Source organism: Microtus pennsylvanicus, chromosome 9, assembly GCF_037038515.1.
Source record: "Microtus pennsylvanicus isolate mMicPen1 chromosome 9, mMicPen1.hap1, whole genome shotgun sequence".
Classification (NCBI taxonomy): Eukaryota; Metazoa; Chordata; class Mammalia; order Rodentia; family Cricetidae; genus Microtus; species Microtus pennsylvanicus.
The window spans coordinates 109,638,258-109,665,571 of record NC_134587.1 but is presented as its reverse complement, the minus strand read 5'-3'; the positions used below and the strand labels follow the sequence as shown (position 1 = coordinate 109,665,571).

Sequence of the window (27,314 nt, the reverse complement as noted above, 5' to 3'; positions counted from 1 at the left end):
TACGTTGTAAGAGTCCTCGAGTCAAAGAAACACAGGGGCCCAAAGAATAATACCAGACAGGTGAATGGGTGAGAGACAGTCTCAGGGGGCCACAGGCAAAATGAACTGTTAAAAATTTTATTAAAATGTCCAAAGAAGTCCATTAACATCCACAGTGTCTGCACAGACTCACGGAAGTTCGAAGCCCCGAGAGAAAACCCAGCAGAACCTGGGGCCATTCTCACATACCGCCACACTTCTGCTGCACACATGGCCGCAGAGGGAAGGAGCAGAAGACGAATCTCCACAACAGAAAATGCCAAAGGCCCTCCATTCCTGGAGCAGGACTGGGTCAGGGCACAGCACTGAGCCCCAAGCAGCCACATCCCCAGTCCCCTGCCTGGGATCGCCAAGGGCTTGGCTAGGGTTCTCCCCACTCTGAACCATGAAATGTTAGTAAGAAAACAGCTGCGGGCAGCTTCCCAGCCACAGCCAGAGGCCAGACTTTTCCCAGCAGGGGCCACTATGATCAGGATTCACTTCACTTTTCTCAACCAATCCCAAGCCTACGTGTGTGTGTGTGTGTGTGTGTGTGTGTGTGTGTGTGTGTGTGTGTGTTCATGGGCCAGTAAAGAGGTCAATCTTTTCCTCCATACACAAAGCAAAGTTTGAAGCACAAATGAATACCAGGGTTTGGGAATGGGGCTGAGTTGATAGTGTTTATAGAATAGCTGATAAGAGTGCCTGCAGCTCAGTGGGTGCAGTGCTTGCAGCTCAGTGGGTGCAATGCTTGCAGCTCAGTGGGTAGAGTGCTAGCAGCTCAGAGGGTGCAGGGCTTGCAGCTCAGTGGGTGCAGTGCTTGCAGCTCAGTGGGTGCAGTGCTTGCAGCTCAGTGGGTAGAGTGCTTGCAGCTCAGTGGGTAGAGTGCTTGCAGCTCAGTGGATGCAGTGCTTGCAGCTCAGTGGATAGTGCTTGCAGCTCAATGGATGCAGTGCTTGCAGCCCAGTGGATAGAGTGCTTGCAGCCCAGTGGATAGAGTGCTTGCAGCTCAGTGGGTAGAGTGCTTGCAGCTCAGTGGATGCAGTGCTTGCAGCTCAGTGGATAGAGTGCTTGCAGCTCAGTGGATGCAGTGCTTGCAGCTCAATGGATGCAGTGCTTGCAGCTCAGTGGATAGAGTGCTTGCAGCCCAGTGGATAGAGTGCTTGCAGCTCAGTGGGTAGAGTGCTTGCAGCTCAATGGATGCAGTGCTTGCAGCTCAGTGGATAGAGTGCTTGCAGCTCAGTGGGTAGAGTGCTTGCAGCTCAATGGATGCAGTGCTTGCAGCTCAGTGGATAGAGTGCTTGCAGCTCAGTGGGTAGAGTGCTTGCAGCTCAATGGATGCAGTGCTTGCAGCTCAGTGGATAGAGTGCTTGCAGCTCAATGGATGCAGTGCTTGCAGCTCAGTGGATAGAGTGCTTGCAGCTCAATGGATGCAGTGCTTGCAGCCCAGTGGATAGAGTGCTTGCAGCTCAGTGGGTAGAGTGCTTGCAGCTCAGTGGATAGAGTGCTTGCAGCTCAGTGGGTAGAATGCTAGCAGCTCAGTGGGTGCAGTGCTTGCAGCTCAGTGGATAGAGTGCTTGCAGCTCAGTGGATGCAGTGCTTGCAGCTCAGTGGATAGAGTGCTTGCAGCTCAGTGGGTAGAGTGCTAGCAGCTCAGTGGGTGCAGTGCTTGCAGCTCAGTAGGTGCAGTGCTTGCAGCTCAGTGGGTAAAATGCTAGCAGCTCAGTAGGTGCAGTGTTTGCAGCTCAGTGGGTAAAATGCTAGCAGCTCAGTGGGTAGAGTGCTTGCAGCTCAGTGGGTAGAATGCTACCAGCTCAGTAGATAGAGTGCTTGCAGCTCAGTGGGTGCAGTACTTGCGGCTCAGTGGGTGCAGTGCTTGCAGCTCAGTGGGTGCAGTGCCTGCAGCTTAGGTAGTATGCACAAAACTCTGGGTTCCATTCCTAGTACTGTATATACCAACTATAGTTGTGCACACCTATCATTCCAGCACTTGGGAAACTGAGGCAGGAAAATCAGGAATTTAAGGTCATCCTCAGCTACACAGTACATCCAGGCCAACCTGGAATACATGAGGCCCTGTTTAAAAAGCAAAGCAACTTTACACTAATTACAATGCACAGAACAAAATCCTTCCTCTAGTATTGAAACCTCACTACCTTCATGTGTAAAATGGGAGACCAAGGGCCACCTAGGCTGCCGAGAGGAATTGAGGGCAATGATACAACGACTTGGGTGACTTTTACTCAGTAACTGCCCCAGGCTCTCATTACCCTCCACGAGGGATGAAGGCTCAGTAAACACAGTTCCATTCGTACTGATCCCTCGAGTAGGCCATACTTACACTTGCTTAGGAAGAGCTGGGGAAGGAACCCAGGACCTTGTGCGGGTCTGGCTAAGCATTTGCCCCTGCCCTTCCAGACCAGGTCCCACACATTTTGAAAATCTTACTTACTTTGTGCTTGTGCAGTGTGTGTGGTGCTGGGTTTGTACTGGTGGGGGCTTGTGCTTGCTCGTGTTGCATGTGAAGGTCACATGACCTTTAGGAGCTGGCTCTGGCCTTCCACTTGTTTCTGCCATGCTACACCCTCCAGGCCAGCTGGCTCACAAACTTGCTGTCTCTGCCCGCCTCTCACAATACGAATACTGGGATTACAGATTCATGTCACTCCTCCTGGCTTTCCTTTTCTGAAACATGGGTGGCAGAGATTAAACTGCTTCTTCAGGCTTATTCGGCTAGCATCTTTACCGGCTGAGCTGTGGTCAAGCTCCACGTGGTGGTTTTAACACAAATTCACAGGTTTTAAATCCAGACTGGAGGGCCTGAAAGTGGAGACAAATCTCTGGCCCCGCTGGGTGATGAACCCCACCCCTGGCTTGGGGAAGTCTTTTCTGAGGTGCAAATGGGAAGAGGGAGTATAAGTGGGCTCTGTCACATCTTACAAGTGTGAGACGGATGTGTGTGTGTCACTTCTAACACCTAACACCACTCCTCTCTACAACGGGACCACAAGGAGCCCGCTGACAAGGTGTGGGGATAGGAGGCGGTAGGGCAAGGGTAGGGCCTAAGGCAGGGGATTTACTGAGGTCTGTAGAAAGGTTTTGGTCCAGGCAGGAGGTTATCTGTCTCCCTGAGAGATGGAAGGCGAGGAAGGCAGTGGCAGCCAGACCACATTTCTATACACATGGGTGTGGGAGATTGTCATCACAAACCCATGAAACCACCACACGACAGTGTATGTCTGTCATCCCAGCACTCAGATGCCTGAGAAAGGATTGCTGTGGGCTGAAATCCAGCCTGGGTTATAGAATGATATCCTATGTCAATAAACAAGAGAAGGCCAGGCATGGTAATCCCAGAAAGCAGAGGCAGGCAAATCGCTGAGTTCCAGGCCAGCCTGGTCTACATAGCAATTTCCAGGCTAGCCAGGGCTGCACAGTGAAGCCCTGTCTCAAAACAAAAGCACTGTGGCTCAGCACCCCACTCGACCTGGAGGGAGGCCAGCAATATACTGCCCCTCCCCACTGATCTGAGTAATCTCCCCCCAGAAGCTGAGGAGGCCAGTGGCTCTAAGAGACATCACTACACTTCAGCACACAGAGGTCCACACTAGATTATGCACCAAGACCAAAGACCAGGGCTTAGTTAGTAGAGAGAGCACTTGCTGTACTCGTGAGGCCCTGGGTCCCGTCTGCAGCACCAAATGAACCGGGCAGGCATGGTGGTGCATAGCAAGAGAATTATCCTTGGCTGCAATAGTGAGTTCAAGGCCAGGCTAGTCTATGGGGATGGGGGAGATGGAGGGTTGGGGGAAGGAAGAAGAAAGAAAGCCACACAGATCAAAGACCGCCCTTGGGGTCAATCCCAGGTGAAGATAGAACAGGCCATGTTTGCACTGTGGTCTTCTGAGCCTCACTTTCAAATCCAGTGACCTTGAGTCAAAGCTTCACCCTGGATTTAGGATGGTTTACCGTTTACTAAGCCTGAATCTCTGGTGTGAAAGCTACTCCCAGAACACACACACAGACTCTTGGAATTTTAGCAGCCAGTCTCCAGGATCCCCTCTCCTGTGACTGGGAGATACTCCTAGAGGCTCAGCCTGACCACCCTGGTCACTCCCAGGAGGACCTCAGGAGGGAAGGAAGGGGAGATCTGAGCTTTGTACAGAGGACTGCAGGGGTGTGGGTCTCAGGGGTGTTCCCACCCTCTCTCCCGTGGGTGTCTGGGTTCTGGCTTCCCAGGAGAATGCTCTGGAAGAGGTGTGGGAGTGTGTGCTTGCTTAGCCTGGGTTTTCAGCAGAAATCCCCCTCGTCCTTCTCCCAGTTTTCCGCTGGGTGTCTTTTGTGTTTTCTGTGCTCCTTGCGAGGATTGTGATGTCGGTGCTGGTGGTGGTGGTGTCTACGCATCCGATGTGATCGCCTGGCTGCAGGGATGGGAAAGAGATGGTGGTTAGATGTCACTGGCCTCCTCAGGGGGATGAAAAGAGAAAAAATACAGGCAGGCCTGGTTTGGCGGCTTTCAGGGGCAGAGGCAGGAAGAACTGAGTTCAAGGTCAGCCAAGAGCTGCGTTACGAGACTGTCTCAAAAAAAAAAAAAAAACAAAGAATCAAGAGAGGTGGCAGTGGCACACGCCTTTAATTCCAGCACTCAGGAGGCAGAGGTAGGCAGATCTCTGAGTCCGAGGCCAGTCTGGTCTACAGAGCAGGTTCCAGTACAGCCATGCTACACAGGGAAACCCTGCTTTTTGTTTTTTTTTTAAGACTTATTTATTATGTATACAACAGTCTCCCTCCATGTATGCCCACATGCCAGAGGAGGGCACCAGATCTCATTACAGATGGTTATGAGCCACCATGTGGTTGCTGGGAATTGAACTCAGGACCTCTGGAAGAGCAGCCAGTGCTCTTAACCTCTGAGCCATCTCTCAAAAACCCTGTTTTGAAAATTAAAACAAGACAAACAAAAAACAGAAAACCAAAACAAAATCCAATTTGGTGAGGGCTGGAAATGTGGCTTAGTTTACCAAAAGAGCTCCATACCTGAACTGTGTGGTCACACTCTGTAGCCTAGGCTGGCCTGACATCTGCAGCCCCTTTGCACCAGTCTCAGAGTAGCTGAGCACAGGGTCAACGCCCAGAGCCTTGGCTGCACATCCCAACTTCCACACTGTGCTACATGAGATTTTGTCTCAAAAACACAAACCAAAGCACCAGGTGGGCTGGTGAGTTTTCACTTCTCTGTAAGACTGCATCACCATGAGGATTTTTGTTTTGTTTTGTTCTGTTTGTCAAGACACAGTTTCTCTGTGTAACAGCCTCGGTTGTCTTGGAACTCAAATAAATTGTAGACAGGATGGCCTAGTTCTGCCCCTGAGTGCAGGGATTAAAGGCGTGTGCCACCACTGCTGGGCCACAGGCCAAAGGAAGACATTTTTTTTAAGACAGAGCCTCACATAGTTCAGGCTGACCTTAAACTTACTTTATAGCAGAGGATGAACTTGAATTCTTGATCCTCTTGCCTCTACCTCCTGAGTGCTAGGAGGACAGGCGTCTGGAAATGGAGCCCTGACTCCTCTACCCGCTGAGTCCCGCCCTCAGCTTAGCTTTTTTCTTCCTGTGGGTCTCATGCAATAGCCCAGGCTGACCTCAAACTGTAATCTTCCTGCCTCAGCCTCCGCGTTGTGGAGGTGACAGATGATGCTGTTCCACTATGCAGAGACAGGACCTATAAACACCCGGAACCTCGTCAGGGACAGATTATTGGATGTAGTACTTACGTTTGGTGCAGACAATCTGGGGCCGGTCCCACTTTCCATTGCTCCGGCAGCGGATAGTGGCTGCGTGATGCTGGGAGAACCCTTCGTCACACTGGTACCGCACAGTGGTGTGAACACTGTACTTGGCTTTGCGCACACCAACAAGAGAGGCATTCTCCACTGCTGGAGGGGGACCACAGAGCACTGGGGACAGAGAGGCTGAGGGTGACACAGCTTGTCAAATGGGGGCCCTCCCTCTGCAGAGCTCTGAGCTCAGGGAATTCCACATGACTGTGCCTGTCTCTTGCTTTGTACCTAAACCAGGAACTCCTGGGGGGAGTGTGAAATCTTCTGGACAAAACCCACTCCCTAGGGCACAAGGCACAAGACTAAACTGAAGCACAAAAAAAGTGGACAGAATACATACAATTATTTCCTTCATATGTAAAGAGTGCTAAGAAACTAGCTCAGTGGCACACGCCTTTAATCCCACCACTCTGAGTTCAAAGCCAGTTTGGTCCAGTGAGTTCCAGGACAGCCAAAGCTACCCAGAGAAACCCTGTCTTGAAAAACCAAATAAAAAAATTTTAAGGGCTGGAGAGATGGCTCAGCGGTTAAGAGCATTGCCTGCTCTTCCAAAGGTCCTGAGTTCAATTCCCAGCAACCACATGGTGGCTCACAACCATCTGTAATGAGGTCTGGTGCCCTCTTCTGGCCTTCAGGCATACACAGAGACAGAATATTGAATACATAATAAGTAAATAAATATTTTTAAAAATTTTTCAAAATAAAAAGAAAGAAAAAGGGGGCTGACGAGATGGCTTAGCAGTTAAGAGCATTGGCTGCTCTTCCAAAGGTCCTGAGTTCAATTCCCAGCACCCACATGGTGGCTCACAACCATCTGTAATGAGATCTGACACCCTTTTCTGGCCTGCAGGCATACATGCAGACAGAACACTGTATTCATAATAAATAAATATATAAAAAAAGAAAGAAAAGAAAAAAGAATCACTAATGCCAAGGAATTAATGGGAAATAATCAGGTTACAAAAAAAGAACCTCAAGTGTCTGGAAGGAAAGTGGGAAGGGGTGTGCACAGTACCTGTGCCCTTCTTGCAGACATAGGGGAGGTTGTAGTTGCAGGGGACATCATTCCAGCGCCCACTCTCGTGTGCCACCATCACCACACAGTCCTCTCCACCCGCGAAGAAGTTGTCTGGCTGATTCTCCCTCCAGTTCTCATATTGCTTTGGAAAGAGAGAGCTGAGTTCATTCTGGTGCCTGTGTGTCAGCCCAGGTCCTGGCACTTCCTGTGGCCAGACCCCTCCCCCACAACAGACACTGGCTATCTCTACTGGGAGGGCACAGCAGCCTTCTCTTGCCTCCTCTGTAGTCTTCCCAGCTCTCCAGGAGCATCAGTCTTAGGTAAACAGTTGGAAAAATTGGTGACCCCTGCTTGGAAGTACAGGAGGGCTTCCCCCAGGGACAACAGGAAGTGCTAAAGCAGAAGGGCAGGCAGGCAGGGGACAGAGTTCCAAGCCCAGGGAACAACATGTGCAAAGGCCCAGGGGCAGGGATGGAGTCAATGCCAGGTGGTGGGACTGCTTGTTGGCAGAGAGTGGGCAGGGCCAGATCTCATGGGAGCAAGAAGAAATGCGTAGTTTACAAATTGTGGTAGTGTATGTATACCATGAAACATGCCTTTAAAGGTTTTGTTCTTGTTTGTTTGGTTTTTTGAAACAAGCTTTCTCCTGTGCCTATCCTGGAACTAGCTCTTGTAGACCAGGCTGGCCTCGAACTCAGAGATCCACCTGCCTCTGCCTCACAAGTGCTGGGATTAAAGGCGTGCACCACCACTGCCTGGCCTCTTTAAAGGTATTTTTACTACATTTAAAATTTTTAGGCAGGAGAGGTGGCTCAGTAGTTGAGCACTGGCTGCTCTTTCAGAGGACCTGAGTTTGTTTCTCAGGCTCACAACTGTCTGTAACTACAGTTCTTCCGGCCCCTGAGGGCACTGCATGGACTTGGTGCACAGACACGCAAGCAGACAAAACACTCCTGCGCATTAAATAAATAAGTAAATAAAAAAGAATTTGTTTATTTAAACCAGGCATGGTAAGACACACCTTTAATCCCAGCACTCAGGAGGCAGAGGCAAACTCAAATCTCTGTTTGTGAGTTCAAGGCCAGCTTGGTCTACAGTGTGAGTTCTAGGACAGTCAGGGATACTCAGAGAAACCCTGTCTCAAAAAAATTTTTCCCCAAAAAACTATTTATTTCAGAAGGGGACACACATAGCACGTACCTTTGGAAGTCCCCTCTTTTCTTTGATCCCGAGGGATCAAACTCAAGTTATCAGGTTTGGCAATGAACTTGTACCCATTGTGCCGTCTCACCGAGCCCATGTAAACCGTTTTAAAGCCGTGGTTCATGGCGTCACTGCCATCTTAGTGTATGTAATCGTCACCACTGCATCACGACAAACCAAAATTCTACGCCAATTCAGGAAAAAATAATTCCTCATTCTGCCTGTGTGGCTCCTGGCACACGCTACCTGCCCTGCCTCCCCCACAGCTCCTCTGCAGGCTTTGTTTCAGGCAGTCAGCATTGATGATGCTTTGCTTGCTGATGCTTGTTGAGCCAGGGCTCAGCTGCGCAACAATGACTGGTTTACAACGCACTTGGCACCGCAGCTAGAGCTCCCGCTTGCAATGCTCCTCTTGCCTCAGCCGCCCAAGGGCTGGGATGTCAGAAAAGCACCACAAACCACAATAACCACGCTACTTCAGTGTTGTGTATTTCTTCATATTTTACAGCTGGGATGGAACTGGATGTAAGCCAGGTCGAGCCACGCCCACAGCCCCTCACTGGGGGATTCTAGGCAGGGGTTCCACCCCTGAACCACAACCCCAGCCCCTCACTGGAGCACTCTTGGCAGGACTCTTCTGCCAAGCCACACCCCAGAACTTCTGAGGACCATTGATGCCCACTAGTGGTTGCTCCACGGGAGGGTAAACTGGGACCACTGGGGCTTAGCAGTGTGAGGACAGGAACCTGCCACTCACCAGTCCTGTGTTGTCTGTCCACTGGAAGTCCCTCTCCACTGTCCTGTCATTCAGACCGATCCACGAGTTCTCATGGCCAAAACCTGTGGACGGAGGACTATGAAAGCATGCTCCTCCCTGGGCTGAAGGAGAAGGGAAGATGTCCAGAGGCCTTCTCTGCCAGCCTAGAGGAGGCTGGGGAGAACCACACAGGGTGGGGCCTGTGAGAGTGAGCATTGCGGACAGCAGAGGGCAGCAAGGGGTGGGCGGGAAGGACATGTGGACCTGGGAGCCAGGAGGCCTGAGCCGGAGGGCTTGCCTTGCGGAGGGAGGAGGTGGACGAAGGAGAGGCCCACCCTCGGCCACGTGCAGTTTCTGTAGGTTATGTACTGTGGCAGGAAAGGCCACAGTGTTCCCAGCCTGGAGGTGGGCTTACAGAGGTGAGGAAGACCTGTCCGGCCATGTGAGGGAAGGGGAACTGGGCAGCCAGAAAGGACAAATGTGCACAGGCCCTGTCGGTCACCTGGAGTAGTGCTGGCTGGGGCAAGAGGGACAGAGCGGTGAGGAACCCAAACCAGAAGCCAGTTCAGACCATGGATGGTGAGACGTGTTGACCAGTGAACCAAACACTGAACAAGGAGAGGGTCCAGAGGGACAGGGTCAGTGCCATGTGAAGAAACGCACGGCAGCTACAGTAACGAGTGCCACTCTCTGCAGAGGACCAGATGCCCCAAGTCCATGCCCTGGCTCTATTTGTCAATTCCTACAGTATTGAAAATAAAGCTGGGGTGGTGGCGCACGCCTTTAATCCCAGCTCTCAGGAGGCAGAGGCAGGCGGATCTCTAAGTTTGAGACCAGCCTGGTCTACAGAGCGAGTTCCAGGATAGCCATGGCTACACAGAGAAACCCTGTCTCGAAACAAAACAAAAATTAAATAATAATTATTATATAGAATAATACAATAAACATAGAAATAATCAAATCTGTAGTCACACATTATCCAAATTAGACATGTGCTTGATGGTTGAAGTTCTGCCGCCGGAAACATCACTTTCTAAGGACACACTTGTCTCACTGCATTCTCAGGACCTAACAAGAGTAGGGGAGAGGGGGCTGGAAAGGTGGCTCAGTGTTTAAGAGCACTGTCTGCTCTTCCAGAGGTCCTGAGTTCAATTCCCAGCACCCACATGGTGGCTACAACCATCTGTAATAGGATCTGATGCCTTCTCTGGCATGCAGAATGCACATACATAAAACATAAATAAATTTAATTTTTTAAAAAAAGAGTGAGGGAGATAATAGGCATGTAGAGAATATTTGGGGGGCATCAGGGAACTTACACAGGACTTAACAGACATGTGGTCCACCAGGGAGCCAGGGAGTCTCCAGGACTCCCGAGTGGTGCGCTGGTCGAGGGACAAGCTCCCGCCCCAGATCACTGCACTGTCCCTACCGTTAATGAACTTGTGCTCTTCTGGTGAGTGGACACTTGTCAGGTGGCCAGCCCGGCGCCTGCAGTCTCTCTCTGCATCCTCCCAGGCACGCCGATGGGCAAAGTACCTGTAGCAGTGACCCTGGAATTTGTGCCAGCCACGGTCACAGCCCTCTGTATCTGGGGGTGGGACAGGAATGTGAGGGGGGCTTGGTACCTCCCAGGATGCAACACACATTATGCCCAGACATACATGCAGCCACAGCACCCACACACACAAAATAGATTAATCAAAAACTTTTTCAATTAAAAAAATAGGGCCAGCAAGATACGTAAGTAGACAAGGCTAAGGATGCTTGCCACCAAGCCCACGGAGCAGACTAGACATGATGACAGGAGAGAAAGGAGTACCGCAAGGTTTCCCGATATCATCCGTCTGTATGCCCCATACCATGCTCATACACAAAACATATAAGTTTTTAAAATGTAACTTAAAATTTTTAACTATATGAAATAAATAATAAGCTAATTGACACCCCGCGGGACTCAGGAGCGGGGACTCACCCTTCTCGCACAGGCTGCCCCCATAGCTAGGGAGGCAGAGGCAGGTGAAGCCATTCACCCCATCAATGCAGGTGCCTCCATTCTCGCAGGGGCTGCACAAGCAGTCGTCAATGTCTGTGAGACACGGAGTGGATAGAGGTCAGAGGTCAGCCTCCACTCAGCTCCCAGCCCACAGGTGGAACCAGCCCCCGACACCCCTAGGGAGGGCAGGATGGCCCTGCAGCTGTGAGGAGAGCGCTAGCAAGCATGAGTGCAGCAGACACCACCAGACAGGAAAGCGCGACTCGAGCATTCGGTCAACCTGTGTCACCCCCCCCACACACAAGGGTGCATCCTGTGTCACCCCACACACACACAAGGGTGCATCCTGTGTGCGTCTGAGGCCAATCTTGTTACTCAGTTGTCACTGTCTTGGATTTTTAAAATACAACTAAAAAAAAAAGATTTATCTATTTATTATGTATTCAGTGTTCTGCCTGCATGTACACTTGCCCACCAGCAGAGGGCACCAGATCTCATTACAGAGACCTGTCAGCCACCATGTCATTGCTGAGAATTGAACTCTGGTCCTCTGGAAGAGCAGCCAATGCTCTTAACACTGAGCCATCTTTCCATCCCTATTTTTGTTTTTTGGTTTTTATTTTGTTTTGTTTTGTTTTTTGAGACAGAGTTTTTCTGTGTAACTCTGCCTGTCCTGGAACTAGCTCTTTAAACCAGGCTAGCCTCGAACTCACAGAGATCTTCCTGCCTCTGTCTCCCGAGTGCTGGGATTAAAGGCATGTGCTGCCACCACCCAGCTAAAATAAAACATTTTTAAAATGATATATATTTTGGGTTTTTTTGTGGATTTTTTTTTTAAGAAAGGGTCTCTTTAACTCTCTACGTCTCTATATAATCTTGGCTGTCCTGGAACTCTCTCTGTAGACCAGGCTGGCCTCGAACTCACAGAGATCCACCTGCCTCTGCCTCCTGAGTGCTGGGATTAAAGGTGTGCACCGCCATGCCTGGCCCTCATTTGTGTTTTTAGTTATGACTCTATAATTCCTAGTGTGATTGTGAAGTTGAGCAAAGAGTGGGAAATGGCTCTCCTGAGCTACAGCCCCCAGGACGCAGCCTTCAGCTAACTAGTTTGGGCTCAGCTAATTTTGGTTGATTTGCCCAGACTCAAAGCACAAGGGACAGGACAGTGTTCTGGGGTGGGACACTCACCAATTTCACAGTTCTCCCCGGCATAGCCCTGATCACAACTACAGCCGTACATGGTGCCGTTGGTTCGACAGGTGCCCCCGTGCAGGCAAGGGTTGTTCTCACAGGGATCTGTAGGGTCTGTGGAATGGATAGGCAGTGTGAGGACGGACTGGCCACCATGTCATGGAATCCAGACATTTCCCCTCTGTTGACTCGCCAGTGAACAATGGCTCCCATGCTTGTGATAAAGACCTTACCACTTCCGTGACTCCACCACAGCATCTGTGGGACATCCTACTCAGCAAAGTCCTCTTCCAGGTCACACTAGACTCATCAGTCCAATATGTTTACCCAGGGACCAGAAGACAAATTGTAGGAGTTAATTCTCTTTGTCACCATGTGGGTCTCAGGGCTTGAACTCACATCCCCAGCCTTGGCAGCAAGCACCTTTGCCCACTGAACCCTCTCACTAACCCTGCCAGGTTCCTTCTGTGTTTGCTGCTTTTTGTCTCTCTCTCTCTCTCTCTCTCTCTCTCTGAGAGCAGTGACACCCCATATGGCAGTCACACACCTCATTTATGCTTAAATTAATTAAAACGAGATGACGTATGCAGTTCTATGAGTTACATGTCAATCTGACTGCTCAGAGAATGTTGTAGAATATCAGTGTGCCAGAACACAGCAGGCATGCAATCACTGCTGGCTAACTGAACATTGGGGGACACCTAGCTGTCCTGTAGTAGCTGAAACATCTGTCCCTGAGCAGTGACACTGGAAACGGGGGTCTGGTCTGTGCGATGTGCCTGCTGAAGTTCCAGCCCCATGCAAGTATGCTGGGACAGAGGGTGGCATGCAACAATGACAGCCATCAGGTTGCCCCGCCATGACTCCTGCCTACGGCTGGCACTGAATCAGCTGAGCCAGTGTATTTTTGGCTTTATTAGCATTTGTGCCGTGGGTGTTATGCCACCCCTTCAACTTCCACCACCCAGAGTCCTGGCTGCACATCCTCTATTTAATTTTCCTCCAGATGTTGTTACTTTCAGAGACCCACTTCCCCACAGCCTCTCACAGCCCGAGCTGCCACTGGTCGATTGCACACCCTGCACTCAGCCTCTTGCCGGCTAACGCCAGAGACACAGGCTCCTTTGCCTTTAATGCTCCTTCCTTCCCGCCTTCCTGCTGCCCTTCTCCCCCACTCCGTCCTTTATGTAGTCTCATACAGGCTGCCCTTGAACTTCTTCCTGGGGTTGACCCCTGCTCCCTGCCCCCTGCCTTTACCTGGGATGGCAGGTGTGTGCCAAGCCCAACTCACAAGCTCTGGTTTTGGGTTTGTTTCTCTGTCCTAGTTCCAGTTCCAGCCACAGCTGTGGGAACATGCTAGGTACTCAGATACTCCATGCCTCAGTCTCCCTTCGAGTAATGTGAGAACCACACAAGAGCTTGTCCCATGAGATGTTACAAAGTTGGACCAATCTGCCTGGGAATGGGGACACATGCCCATAGTCCTCACACCCAGGAGACTGAGGCAGAAGGGTTGGTGAGATCTCTAGGCCAGCCTGGTCTACAGAGTGAGATCCTGTCTCACAGTGGGAAGTGGCTGGAAAGATTGTTCAGCAGTTATGAGCACTGTTCTGAGGACTTTGATTCCCAGCATGCACGTGGCAGTTCACAACCATTGGTAGCACTGGCTCTAAGGGATCCCCATGAGCACTAGGCACATGTGCAGTGTCTGCTGTCGTAGCTCTGGGGAGATGGAGACAGAGGGATCCCAGGGGCTCACTGACTATCCAATCTAGCTTGATTGGCAAGTTCATAGGCCAATAAGAGACCCTGTCTCCAAAATATGAACTGGAGAATGGGCATGATGGATGAGCAGCTGAAGGGGGTCAATGCTAAAGCTGACAATCTGAGTTTGATTCCTGGAACCCACATGGTGGGAGGGAGCCCAGTCCCAAAATTGTCCTCTGACTTGCACAAGAGTGCCATGGCATGTTAATGATGGTGATTAAAAACTAGACAAACAGGATGGACAACGCCTGAAGGTAGGCACCTCTGGGCTGTACATGTATCTGCTCAACTGTGCACTTACACGTGTGTGCCCTTGCATGCGCATAATAAAAGATAAATGAGTAAGCCGGGTGGTGGTGGCGCACGCCTTTAATCCCAGCACTCGGGAGGCAGAGGCAGGTGGATCTCTGTGAGTTCGAGACCAGCCTGGTCTACAAGAGCTAGTTCCAGGACAGGCTCCAAAGCCACAGAGAAACCCTGTCTCGAAAAACCAAAAAAAAAAAAAAAAAAAAAAAAGATAAATGAGTGAACTTTAAGGAACAAGCTGCGTGTAGGGGTTTGAATAAGAACGCCCCCTTAGGTGCATAGATCTGCATGCTTAATCAGCAGGGACTGGCACTGCTTGAGAAGGATTAGGAGGTGTGGCCTTGTTGGAGGAGGTGTGTCACTGGAGATGCGCTTTGAGGTTTTAAAATGCCCATGCCAGGCCCAGTTTCTTCTCTCTATCTGTATACCAGGATGTAGCTCTCAGCTACTGTTCCAACACCATTCATGCTGCCATGGTGAACCTCTGAAACTGTAAGCCCCAATTAAATGCTTTCTTTTATGTGAGTTGCCTGGCCATTGTGCTCATCACAGAAATAGGGCAGCGACTAAGACACTGGGCATGTGGCATACACCTGCTACTCCAGCATTCAGAAGGCCACTGAGCCTGCTCCCACCTCCCGCTCTCTTCATGGCTCTAGCCCCTGACATCTTCATGACTGAGTCATTCCAGTTCTAGTTTCTGCCCACCCTGCCTGGGATGAAACCAGATCCAGCTGTCTTCCAGACACAGTGAAGCTGTTGAAGGCAGGCTCCTGGCATCACACTGCCCTGTCCCTCAAAGTGATCTGGATATTTGGAAACCGAACTCCCCCAAATCCAACCCCCCCAGTTCTTCATGGAGCCTATGTTTTGGTCAATGACCACATTCCTTGAGTGTTAGAAGTGTTCAGTGTTAGTCATACAAGGTGATGAACGCCTTTAATCCCAGCACTCAGAAGGCAGAGGCAGGAGGATCTCTGTGAGCTCAAGGCCGGCCTGTCTACATAGTCAAGTCCATACCAGCCAGAGCCCCCAGCACAGCACAACACAGAAGACCAATGTAACTTGCCTCCTGACTTCTAGCGCCATCCTTTGCTAGAAATCCCAGCCTTCCCAGGGCATTTCCTCTGCTCAGAGAACCCCCGACCTCCAGTTTCAGGTCCTGGCTGCACTGGGACAGATGTAGAATCCAGAACTTACCCTCCTGCCCGCTGGCCACCTCTTCCCAGAAGTCCTCCAATCCTGGACTCTTGGCCACAACATTCAGATCTGATTCTTTCAAGCCCAAGGACACAGGTGTTAGGGTGCTGGGGGTGTCCCACATCCCAGTGAGTTCCCCTGAGGAGACCGAGGCTGCTTCATCCATGTTGGAGGTCAGGGATGACCATGGAAGAGAAGGCGGACTGCCAGGAGGCCCTGGTGACCCCTGGGCTACTGTCTGGTCCTGCAGCTCTGGGTGACCTTTGGAGCTTGTGGAGGTCTCTGTGGGCATCCTTGAACTCACAGCCACAAGGGTGCTAGAAAAGGAACTTTTGGGTTCAGACCCCCAAGTGGCATCAGCACCTCTAGGGACCAGTTCCATGATGGCCTTCAGAGGGCCCTTGGTGGTGCCTCCTGCCAAGGCCACTGTGGGTTCCATGCTCACAGTGACTCCATGGTCTCCCAACAGTGAGGACTGGGAACTAGAGTCCAGTTCTTGACTGGACAGTGGTAGCCAGGTGGCCAGCACCTTGCCCACAGTGGCCTGTCCACTAGATGTGGGACTCCTTGATATGTCCAAGACCTCAGACTCGGTCCCCAGGATGCCAGCATCAGGGGAGATGGGATTGGTAGTCACATTACTAGAGTTCAAGGACACCCACTGGCCAGAGATGGGGTGCTTGGGAGCCTGGACGGAGCTGATCCCCCCAGTTTCTCTAGAATCTGCAGCAGGGGATTTGTGGTTGGCTTCAACTGGGGCATCCATGGTGGTCTGAGACAGCATTTCGAGGTCTTCAGCTCCAAAGCTGACAGGCCTGGCAGCGGTGTCACCCCCATCCTGTGGGGAAGCTGGGGAGGGCAGAATGGGGGTCACAATGGGGACAAATGTGGAGTGTGGCAGCAGCCACAATTTGGGGGCACGAAGCATGGCTATAAAGGGGAAGTCTGGAGAGGTGCCATCAGGGGGTGCCTCAGGGAAGGCAACAGTTGGGGCCTCTGCAGGACTGGAGGGAGGGAGAGAGGGCCCCGAGGGAGACCAGGGCAGGTGGTGGGTGGTTGATTTCACACTGGGGGCTTCAGCTGTCCTTGGCTTCAGGCCAAGGCCATTCTCAGTGCTCTTGACAGTAGGTGAGATTGAAGACGGGGACCACATCCAGGACTCTGGTGGACTCCTGCTGCCAAGGGAACCTGTGACATCAAAAGCGTCATGTTAGCTGGCCTGGCAGCAAGCATTTATGATCCCACGTGGGAGACGGAGGCAGGAGGATAAACAGTTGAGGCCAGTTTGCACTCCATAGAGGCGCAGCCCCCAGAAACACACTGAGCAGGTGCGGTGCACAAGCCTGTTCTGTGTAATTGGGGGATCTGGGCTGCAGAGTCATCCCCAGCACACAGACAATAAAGGCCAGTGTGTCAGCACTGCCGTCCTAGTGCCGGGGAGACCCAGGCAGGAGGACTGCTTTGAGTTCCTGGCAAACCTTGGGTACAGAGCAAGACTCTGCCTCAAAACACAAAACTCAGCATAATGTTTGCTGTGAAGACATGAAGACTTGACTCGGAGCCCCAGTACCCACAAAACAGATGGCCATGGCAGCCCGGGTCTTCACTCCAGTCCAGGGGAATCCAAAAGGGGAGTGGAGCCAGGTGGTCCCCAGTGTAGCCAAAGAGGGCGCCCAGGTTAGTGAGAGACCCTGTCGCAAAAACTAAGGTGGGGGACCATAAAGGAAGACACTTGAAGCTCTGGTCTCCCTGGCTTGTGTGCGCACCCACACTCACTCACACACCACACACAGTCACACAACTTACACACACACTCATTTAAACATTCATACATACACACAACAAAATGGGAATTTGGAGGCAGGACTAGGGGCAAGGTTGGGGTGCTGGAACAATGTGTGTCTGTGCTCACCCTCCCTTGCTCCCAAGTTACTCACCTGCCCCTGGCACATCTACTTCATTGGTCAGAATGGCCCAGGGACTGTGACCATGGCTCTGGTCACTCTCTGAGACTTCCTTGGATACAGAAGGCCCCAGGGAACCAGCAGTAAATTCCAGAGTAGGAAGTTGGGCACTGGCCTCTGCTGTTCCAAGCAGTTGGCCTGTTGGGCCCTGTTGCTGGAAGTGTCGACCGTTTAACCCTTTGAAGCGGCCCCTCTTCGCCATGGAGGTGGAGGTCACCTGTGTGCCTGAGAGTGTTGTCTCTGCCATATCCACGGCCATGCTGCTGGGGCTGGGGACACCTGTGGAGCTTGTGGCACCTGCAAGCAGCCATGAAGCCAGTGTGGGACCCCCTGGGGTAGGGCCAAGGGTCTTCCGAGGCTCTTGTATCCACGTCGAGTCCAGGGCTTCATCTTCTCCGCTGGACATGAGAGGCTCCTGGAAGTCGGGTGCTGCCTTCTCCTCCTCCCTCAGACTGGGCTCTAGTTCTTGGGCTGGGGGCCCCTCTGCTGACACAATCTCCCCCTCATCTCCAGAAGAGGGAATCTCTGGGTCTCTGTGTTGTGGTGTAAGGTGATGAGCTATAGAAAAAGCAGAAGCTGAGGTGGCCCAGGCACAGCCAGAAGAGTGCCTATGTTGTGGAGCCCCACCCAGGGTGGGATTTCTAGGTTAAGACATCTCAGGAAATAGGCCCATGAGGGAGAATACAACCTTCTTCAGAGCCCTCCCCACTAGTTCTGTGTCTTCTTGTCTGGCTATAACCCAAGCTAACCTGGAAAATCAATATAAAGCCCAGGTTTGACCTGAACTGACTAGATAGCCCATGCTTGACCTGAACTGACTAGATAGCCCAGGATAATTTTAACATTTCTGATTCTTGGGCTGGAGAGATGGCTCAGTGGTTAAGAGCATTGTCTGCTCTTCCAAAGGTCCTGAGTTCAATTCCCAGCAACCACATGGTAGCTCACAACCATCTGTAATGAGGTCTGGTGCCCTCTTCTGGCCTGCAGACATACACACAGACAGAATATTGTATGCATAATAAATAAATATTAAAAAAAATCTGATTCTTTTGCCTCTTCGTCTCAGGCCCTCAGGCCCACCCTTGGCTTTATTTGATGATGGGACAGGACTCGGGGACTTGTGTTTGTAAGGTGAGTGCTTGACCAGCTGAACTACAGACGCAGCCTGGTCTACAAAAGGAGGTCCAAGCTAGTCAGAACTGCTCACTGAGACCTTTTCTCAAGAAAAACCAACAAATGAAAGTTGTTCTACAAGCTTGTCCACAGAAGACTCCACATGGAGCATGCCAACCTTCAATGGTTCTTGTGGCCTCCACCAATGATTCTGGCATCTGGCCTTCACCGACTCCTGAATGAGTCCAAGGGACCATGCTAGTGGCAAGTGGTTTCCTTAATGCAGGTGATGGGTCACGCCTATGGAGGCATGGTTTTCGTCATGCACTTTCGGGGGTGTGTGTGATCTCAAGGGGACCAACCCAAGGGATGTGGCAATAACCAAGCTTTTCTGTTGGGGGGGGGGGGGTTGTGGTTCCAAGGGAACACACGCACAACCCACAAGTAGCTGCAGAGGTTAGCCCAGGTGTATGTGGTCAGGCAGAGATACCACCTGGGGGTAAGGCTTAGTAAGACACTCCCAATTGGGGACCAGTCTGGATGACACACACCCAGGAAGGGTGGCTCCAGACAAATGGCTCTAGTGGGCGTGGCCTTCAGCCCCTGGGGTTCAATCATAACGCACCTCGGAAGCAGTAGGCGTCAAAGCGTGCTCCAGGCGCAGGGAAGCCAGTGCGGTTGGCAAAGCGGTATACAGTGCGCACACCCGGGGCTGGGCCACCACAACGCCGGCGCGGCGTCTGGATCGGGTAGCGCACGCTGCCGTCTGCCAGCCATCCGGGGTCACACTGGTCCAGGCCCTCATGCCAGGCCAAGTGCAACTGCCCCACCGAGGCTAGCGCCGCACCCTGCCGCTGGCATTGTGCCCGCGCACCTGCCAGGGTCAGTCGGCGGGCGGGGCCCACGTAGAAGACCTCGCCTGGGAGAAGGATAGGGTGGAGGTCAGGAAGGGGTAGGAGAAAAAGGGACGCTCGGAACTGAGGATGGGAGGCTCAGAGGACAGGTGGTCCAGGTTCTGGCTCCAGCTCTGGAGAGCTTTAAGGATACTTAGCAGGACCTGAGGGCAGGAAGAACACCTGACACTCAGGGAGAGATGGCCCGGTTCCAGGTGCAGCTTTGGAGGGCACTGTGACTTCAGAGAAGGTCATGTGGGCTTAGGGAAATACGGGGATTGGGAAAGCACCTGACACTCAGGGACAGGCGGCCGTGGGGTCCCAGCCAAGCTTGCCTTACCCCCTAGCTCTCTGGCAAAGCAGTAGACGTCGTAAAGTTCCTGTGGGTCGCGTCTCCCATAGCTCCGAACCCCTGGCTGACTGCTGCGGTCACCATAGCAACCAGGACGCGACTGAGTGATTGGATACCTGACGACGAGAGGGGAGTGGCTATCAGACCTGTGCTCTGGGAAACCTCTTCTTCAGGATCAACCCCTAGTCTCAGGGTTCCCTCACCGAACCGTGCGGTCTGAGAGCCAGCCCGCGTCGCAATTGTCAAAGCCATCTTCGAAGGCAGCCTGCAGGTGCCTTGGGGCGGCGATGGTGGCAGAGCTCAGGCGGCAGGCCTCCTGGGCTTCAGTGAAGGTCAGCGCATAGCGGTCCCGGGCAGCCCGGTAGTGGAACACGACTCCTGTGGGGTAAGTGCCAGGCAGCCAGAGAGAGACTTATGGCGGAATCTTGGAGAACAGACCTCTCCCGAGCAGACATTTTAAAGACAGGGTCTCATCGGGTGTGGTGTGGCATGCCTTTGACCCTAGTACTTAGGAGTTCGAGGCCAGCCTGGTCTATAGAGTGAATTCCAGGATAGCCAAGGCTACATAGTGAGACTGTGTCTCAAAAAGAACAATGAAACACACACACACACACACACACACACACACACACACACACACACACACTCACGCAAAGAAAAAAACATTGTCTCACTTAAACCAGGCTGGACTGAGACCCACAAAGCCCCATGCACGTCTGCTTCTGAGCTCACCCTCACACCCAGATCAGTTTTTCTTAATCTGTTGGGAAAACAGAGATCACCCTGGATTGTAGGGTGCACAATGTGAGAGCTGGGCACACGCTCTCACACAGTGTCTAACTGACACTTTAAAGATAGACTCACTTAACCTTCTAAAAAGATTTGTATCTAAAAAGGTCTAGAGAGATGACCACAAGGTTTAAGAGCATTTTTGCTCTTCCAGAGGTCTCAGATCCACATGGTCCCAACATCCACATGGTGACTCACAACCATCTTTAACTCCAGTTCCATGGGATCCTGCACCCTCTCTTCTGTTTCCGTGGCACCCAACGCCACACATGGTGCACAATATACAAGCAAAGTATCTATGCACAGAAAATTTAAAATTAAAAAGGTTTTTTGTTTTGTTTTGTTTTGAAACAGGGTTTCTCTATGCAGTCCTAGCTGTCCTGGAATTTGCTCTGTAAACCAGACTGGTCTCAAACTCACAGAGGCCATCTGCCTCTGCATCCTGAGTGGGATTACCAACCATAGGATGACTTGTAAGATGAACCTCAGGGGCTGGATCTCAGGCTTGGTCCTCCCCTTCCATCCTCAGTGCCTCTCAGTCTATCCGAGGACCTTCCCTGCACTGGACAATGCCCCTCATCTTCAGGGCTCCCCTTGTATGATTAGCCACCCGTCTTCTGTTTTATCCCCTACGATTTTAGCACCTCATCATCTATACTTGGCTCCTCTGCAATATCCCCACCTTTTCACAGTAGCCCTTCTGTCCTGAGCACCTTCCTCTCCATCCTCAGACCCTCTCTTTCCAGCTTCCTTTTTCTTCCTTTGACACTCTTCCTAGAATTCCTGGGCCCCTCCTCCTAGCCTCATCCTAGGTCCCTCCTCTTTCATCTTTGGCCACACCCATTACCTGATGCCAACTCACCTGTCACCTCCAGAGTTGCCAGATCCTGCTCATCCTCAATACCTCTCACTACTTGGCAGCGATATAGCCCAGAGTCGCTGGCCCGAAGCGGCCCCAACAGAAGGGTAGCATTAGTTCTGTGTCGGGGGTAAGCAGGCAATGACACCCGTCCCTGCCAGTCCTTGGCCACACGCACCACATTGTCCTTGGCCACCAAAATGGGCAAATCCTGTCGCTGGCCTGATGCAGTCCGAACCTTGGTCCACTTGATCCGAGGAATGTCTCGAAGGGTGCCTAGCAGTGGCTTCCAGGTAAAGAGGCAGGGCAGGGCTACCAACTCTGCCAGGGCAGCACGGATGGGTCCCGACCCTGACTTCAGCATGTGAAGCCCCTTTTCCATGGTAGTGGTATCCTGTGTGTCTGGGATGGAAAGAGGACCTGAATCAGTGGCGAGGGCCAGCAGAACACTGACATTTCTTGCTTTCACGGGTTAGCTTTTTTCTTTCAGTTTTCTTTCACTAACTCTTCATTTTGTGTATTGAGACAGTATCTCACTATGTAGGCTTGGCTGGTCTGGAACTCACCACATTGACCAGGTTGGCTCAAACTCACAGAGACCCTCCTGCCTTTACTTCCCCAGTGCTGGAAGTAAAGGCGTGCACCACCATGCCCAGCTTCACTAACCCTTCTTTACAGAGAGACCAGGCTGCCCATGCAGTGTAACAGTGCAAGAAGGGACCACCGGGCCAGACCACTCAGGCTCTGCCTCTTGTGGGAGAATTCCAAAGGCTTCTCATATGGGTGAGCTATGGTTGTCATTATCGCTGCTTTGCTGTGCGGCCTTGGGAAAGTCACTTTCCTTCTCTGAGCCTCAAAAGTTAAGCCAGAGGCAGACATTGGAAGCAGTGTTTATAGGGTAATTTCCTTCCTTTTTCTTCTGGTATTAGACAGAGTCACCTGTAGCACAGGCTAGCTTCAAACTTAGCATACAGCTCAGGATGATCTTGCACTTCTGTTCCTCCTGCTCTATTGGCCAGCTGCTGGGATTACACGGGTGTGCCCAGTCAAGTCACTGAATTCCCACAACCATCTGTAGTGGCAATGGTTTGTCTTTCAGGGACACTGAGAAACGGAAGATCAGAGAAATAAATATTTCTGCCTATGGCCACAGAGAAACTCAACAAGGGACTCATAAAGCCTGGGATTGACGCCACTGGGGGAGATTCTAGGGGAGGCACAGAGATCTTCCTTCCCTTTCCCACCTGCCTCTCTCTCTCCCCCACCTTTCTTCTTCAGATTGTTTCAGCAAAAGACAGTGAGAGGCGTCCTCCAGCCTCTGCGGCTGCCACTAAAAACACCTGTCAGGTGTCCTGCTTCTTCTTCACTGCTCAGAAAACGGTTTCAGCTTTTCTCGTTTTATTTTGTAGGCCCAGCTAGAGAAGCAGCAGGAGAAGGTTCTGAAATGAAAAAACGTCATCCCATCCGGCTGACCCCCACTCCAAGAGCCCCACTCACCCTGATCCCCAGTCACTAGGAGCAACAGTCTCAGCACCAGAAGGCTGGAGGCCCAGACAGATGCGACCCCCATGCTGGAGCTAGGAGCAAAGCAGAGGGAGGGAGGGTGAGTCATGGCACAGACCCTCCCCCAACCTTGAACATGAAAGAACCAGATGGCTCATGCAAGAATAAGGAATCAAAACTCAGAAAGGCCAGCATGTCACCGAAGGTCACAGAGCAAGAAAGCAGAGGCCATGCTGGCAGGATCTGAACGGCAAGCATCTCAGTTGAGAACCCAAGCAGTGAGGCAGGGTGCAGATTAGCGGTAGGACACCTGCTGAGCTCACAGGCCTAGGTTCTGGCCCTGCATCTTCCGGGCTTACATAGGCCTTGGGTTCTCTTCCCAGCCCTTGCCATTCTCCTGGGGGGCCCCACTTCTAGTCCCCGACCCTGTACCCCACTGAGCACATGTGAGCCTGGGGCTCTAGTCCTGCATATCACTCCATGTTGGGTGGGTTTGGTGGCTCACATGATCTCACATCTCAGATCTGGAGGGGTGGGGACCGAATGCACAGGCCGCCATGATCTGCAGAGCAAGTCCTCTGCCTCTGCCTTGCTGTGTGACTTTAGCAAGGAGCTTAGCTTCTCTCTGCCTCCCTTCCTTGTGGGTCAGATGAGGATAACAGCTGGCTGGAAGGGATGGATGCATCAACTCATACACAGTGTTTTGAGCAACTTGGTTTAAAGGAGAACATTTTAGCTATGGCTAATATTATCATTAAACTTCACACTGCCAAGTCTGAAATCCTGTTTCTCAAGTCAGTTCTCACCATCAGACTGGGCTCCTAAGGGAAGCAATGGGTCCTCATCCTTCTGGGGGTCCTCAGGTTCTTCCCAGGCCCACTTCTCCTAGCTGACACTTCCTCTGTCCTGGCCATCCCCTCCAGAGGGGCCATGTCCCACCTGGTATACAGTAACTACTGACTGCCCGTGAGCAAGGTCTACCTCGTGTGCCGAAATACATCCATTCCCCAGGGATTCTTCAACTAAACTTTGCTTCTCTCTCAACTCAGACCCCTTCCAGGGGCTCAAAGGAAACTGGAGAGGGGAAGTCATAGGGACACTTGCAAACCGGCCCTTCAGGCTATCAGAGAAGAGCAGGCCCTTGTGCGTGAGGTCTCCAAGAGGCCTCGAAGAGCACAGCTCCGCCCCGTTCTCCTCCCCGGTGCGGACCTGTCCTTGGTGCTGAACTCTGAGGTGTAAAGCTGACCCGCCTCAGCACCCAGAGAAGGCTAGCTGTTGGTTTTGGGTTGCTCAGTAAAGCACAGGCTACCAACTTGTAAATGCCTACAAACTCTAACTTCAACCCAGGCCATCCCATTTCTTCTCCCTGGGAACCTTAAGCCAATGCGAGGTACACTAGTGACTGAGATCACCCCGTAAGAATCTAGGGGAGATCAAGGCCAGAAAGATGTGTTCACTCATTCTCTTTCTCCTCAGCCCTCTCCACATAATTGACTTCATTTGGGTGTGGTGGCCAAAGACTGCCATCCTACACTTAGGAAGTGGAGGCAGGAGGATCAATGAGTGATCGATGGGTGTAGAGTCAACCTATACATAATACCCAGTCTCAAAAAAAAAAAAAAGAGTATGGTGGCGCACACCTTTAATCCCAGCACTCAGGAAGCAGAGGCAGGTGGATCTCTGTGAATTCGAGGCCAGCCTGTCTACAGAGTGAGTTCCAGGAGAGTCAGAGCTACACAGAGAATCCCTGTCTGGAAAACAATCCCCCAAAAAATCCATGTCACATTCTTCCGACTTACCCAGCATGCAACTCTGCACCACGAACCTTGTTTCCCCATAACTCAGTTTCCCCACCTGTAAAATAAGCCTCATCCAGCCCAAACCCTCTGTAGTTTTCTGGAAAGAGTGAGCTAAGACTTGTAAAATACATCAAATTTAAAAACAGCTCTTTGTACACAAAACCTTGGGAACACCCTAAAAATAACCCAAGGTAGCCCAACACAGTGACAAACGTCAGCCTCACGGTCCTCCCTCTCCCTTTCCCTCACACCCTCACACACCCACAGGCTTCTCTTAAAATACCTCCTTCCCTGGGCAGCCAGAGCTGAGTGGCAGCCTTTGGGCTGAGGTCTGGACCCACCCACTTATGAATGATGCATTAGCCTCATGTATATGCGAGTAGGGGCCTGCAGGGGAGAGGGGAGGCACCCCAACCCATCTCTTGTCTCTTCACTGCGTTGGAGTTGGGCTCTTATCATTCAGTGTCGCTGGGTGATTGCATGTGCATCTGGAGGCTATGTCTGGACAAGGGTACCCCAGTCTGTACCCTACCATGTGGGGACATTAGTAACATGAGCATCTGGAGGATTTCTAGTTCTGAGCAAAGCCACACACACTCATACACATGCACTTGCAGTCACTGTGGGTTCCTGGCCTGAGACTTACAGTAGGTTTGTGTGCACGGGCATGAACATGGAATACTGTAGAGGAAAAAGGAAGCCAAGCTAGGGATCCTCACCCCTGCCATGCCTCTCGCACTGCAACTCCCAAGCTCTGGGTCACCTGTCCCTATTCACAAAACCCACTGCAGACACACACTCAGGAGAGATACACACGGCGACTTCTAGGGAGACTAAGAAAGAGAACCCGTGCAGGCTCTACACAAAGACACCCACAGTCTGGAGCCCTCTGTTGAAGCCCCAATGGATCAACCACCTGGCTGGCTCCTTCCACACCAGCCCTGAGTACAGAGTTGGATGCATATGGCCTTGCTGACCAATGCATGACCACTGTAATGTGGCCCTCACCACAGTTTTGAAAGAAAAGACTAACTGCAGTTGTATCAGCCACAGGAGACCCCAGGCACCCTGATATTTCTCTCCTCATGGCCTGTTGACACACAAAGACCCCAACAAAAGGGCTGGAAATCTTCCCTATTTCCCCATGGGGATGTCCAAGGGCCACTGATCTGGGGTGGCACAGTGTACGCATTCATCCCTTCCTAACTGGTCCCCACATGCCCAGCTTGGGCCATTGCCCACCCTGGCCTGCCTCAGCCTGGCTTCTTCCCAGCCACACTTAGAATGAACAAAGCCACACTGTGATGTATGGATGGAAGTCACTTGAATACCTCAGTGGCGGGTACCCTCCCTTCTAGCACCATTCAGACAGACTAGGATGAAGCCCATGTGAAGGGCTGACATGATGGTGAGATGTGCAACACTGGGGGATTCTCTGTCTCCCGCAGGACCATCCAGGGCAGACCAGAACCCACACCCAGCATTAACACGCTTGCTGGGAAAAGGGACTGCACCCCAACTGCACATCTGTTAGAAAAATACCCTCCCCTTAGGATGGGGCAGCCTGGGCCTTCTTCCCCGCCAGGATTCAGTTAGAGGACAGAGACCTGACCAAGACTCAGCTGCAGACACTCCCCACCGCAGCCCTCCATTCACTTGTAAATTGGAAGTCCCCTCTTCAAATTCCCGGGGTGTCTCAGCTAAAACACCGGGGGTACCCAGTCCCGAGATTCTCTGGGTTATATGCAGGATGCCCTTGTCTTTTTTCCAAATTCGGGGTGCCCCTCCCGTAGACCTAGCTTCCAGTGCCTCCTGCTTGATCCAGACAACTATCTGCAGCCAGGGACCCTTCCCACGGGAGAATCTTTTCATTGAATCCTTTCATTCAAGACTACCTCCGTTCCCACAACCCTAAGACTGCCCCTCATGCGCTCGGCCCCCCCCCAAACTCGGATCCCCTCCCCCACTGCCCCCTGCCCATCCCCATCCAAGTGGAGGGCTTCGCCTTCCTTCTGGGCAGTCCTCCCCAAGTCCGATTCCTTGTTGCCCCCCCTCTCTGCGGGCCCCCCACACCTGGCTTCTTAGCGCGGACACATCCCCACGGCCCCGGGCACAAAGGACTCGCTGATGGATCCGGGTGCTTCTCCAGGCCCTGCGCCCGGTGCTCAGCATGCCAGGCTCAGCCTCCTCACTTATAAAGGACCACAGGTATGCTGTGCGCATGTGCAGCCCCAGGCTTCCAGCTACGCTGGTAAGGGCACCCAGACAGAGATTCGCTTCACGTCTCTCTTTGACACAGCCCAGGGACAGCCTACACCAGACTCCGCCCCCATTCTCTTTGCTCGCTTAGGAACCCCATTAAATGGCCCCAGTAAGCCTCAAGAGGCTTCTCGCTTCAATTTATAGGTGGGGAAACGGAGCCTCAGGGAGGTAAGAGTACCAAGGTCACGCTGAGGGAAAGGGCAGAGTAGAGGTTCGAATCTGACTGCCCAAGGCTCCAAGTACAGTTAAGTACTCCTGGAACAAAAATGGGCTCGGAGGAGCCACTGGTCACAGGGCTGCAAAGAGCTGTGCGACAAAGCCAGTAATCTCTCCTCGGCAGTGTCAGCTTCTGCTGCCAAACCTGAGGACCTGAGTTCAAGTCTTGGGACCTACAGGGTAGAGGGAGAGAAGTGACCCCTGAGATTTGTCTTCTGACCTCCACCCACAAAAGATAAGTAAATGTTAAATCATCACACACAGAAGC

At 52.0% G+C, this 27,314-nt stretch overlaps 1 protein-coding gene across 2 annotated transcripts; it reads right to left on the bottom strand.

The window, feature by feature from the left end:
* Nucleotides 1-103: 103 nt before the first annotated feature.
* Ncan (neurocan) lies at nt 104-26,835 on the bottom strand. 2 transcript variants are annotated; one of them, XM_075987276.1, is made up of 15 exons: nt 26,642-26,815; nt 22,764-22,843; nt 21,270-21,668; nt 19,822-19,996; nt 19,607-19,734; nt 18,999-19,292; nt 17,234-17,818; nt 15,297-16,484; nt 12,021-12,137; nt 10,812-10,925; nt 10,269-10,427; nt 8,837-8,919; nt 6,874-7,018; nt 5,793-5,975; nt 104-4,439 (listed from the first exon to the last, which is right to left on the bottom strand). In XM_075987276.1, exons 2-15 carry the CDS (start codon nt 22,834-22,836, stop codon nt 4,309-4,311), a joined length of 3,774 nt encoding a protein of 1,257 aa, XP_075843391.1. In that variant the 5' UTR covers nt 22,837-22,843; nt 26,642-26,815; the 3' UTR covers nt 104-4,308. The 2 variants fall into 2 exon arrangements, with proteins under 2 accessions (XP_075843391.1, XP_075843392.1); XM_075987277.1 differs by lacking the exon at nt 22,764-22,843 and having other exon boundaries at nt 26,642-26,835.
* Nucleotides 26,836-27,314: the final 479 nt, after the last annotated feature.

Coding starts and splice junctions, on each gene's coding strand:
- Ncan (XM_075987276.1), bottom strand. CDS start 22,836: ATGGGGGTCGCATCTGTCTGGGCCTCCAGCCTTCTGGTGCTGAGACTG. Junction 16,485..17,233: donor AGTAGATGTGCCAGGGGCAG/GTGAGTAACTTG, acceptor TTGATGTCACAG/GTTCCCTTGGCAGCAGGAGT. Junction 7,019..8,836: donor GGACAGACAACACAGGACTG/GTGAGTGGCAGG, acceptor CTCTTTCCAAAG/CAATATGAGAACTGGAGGGA.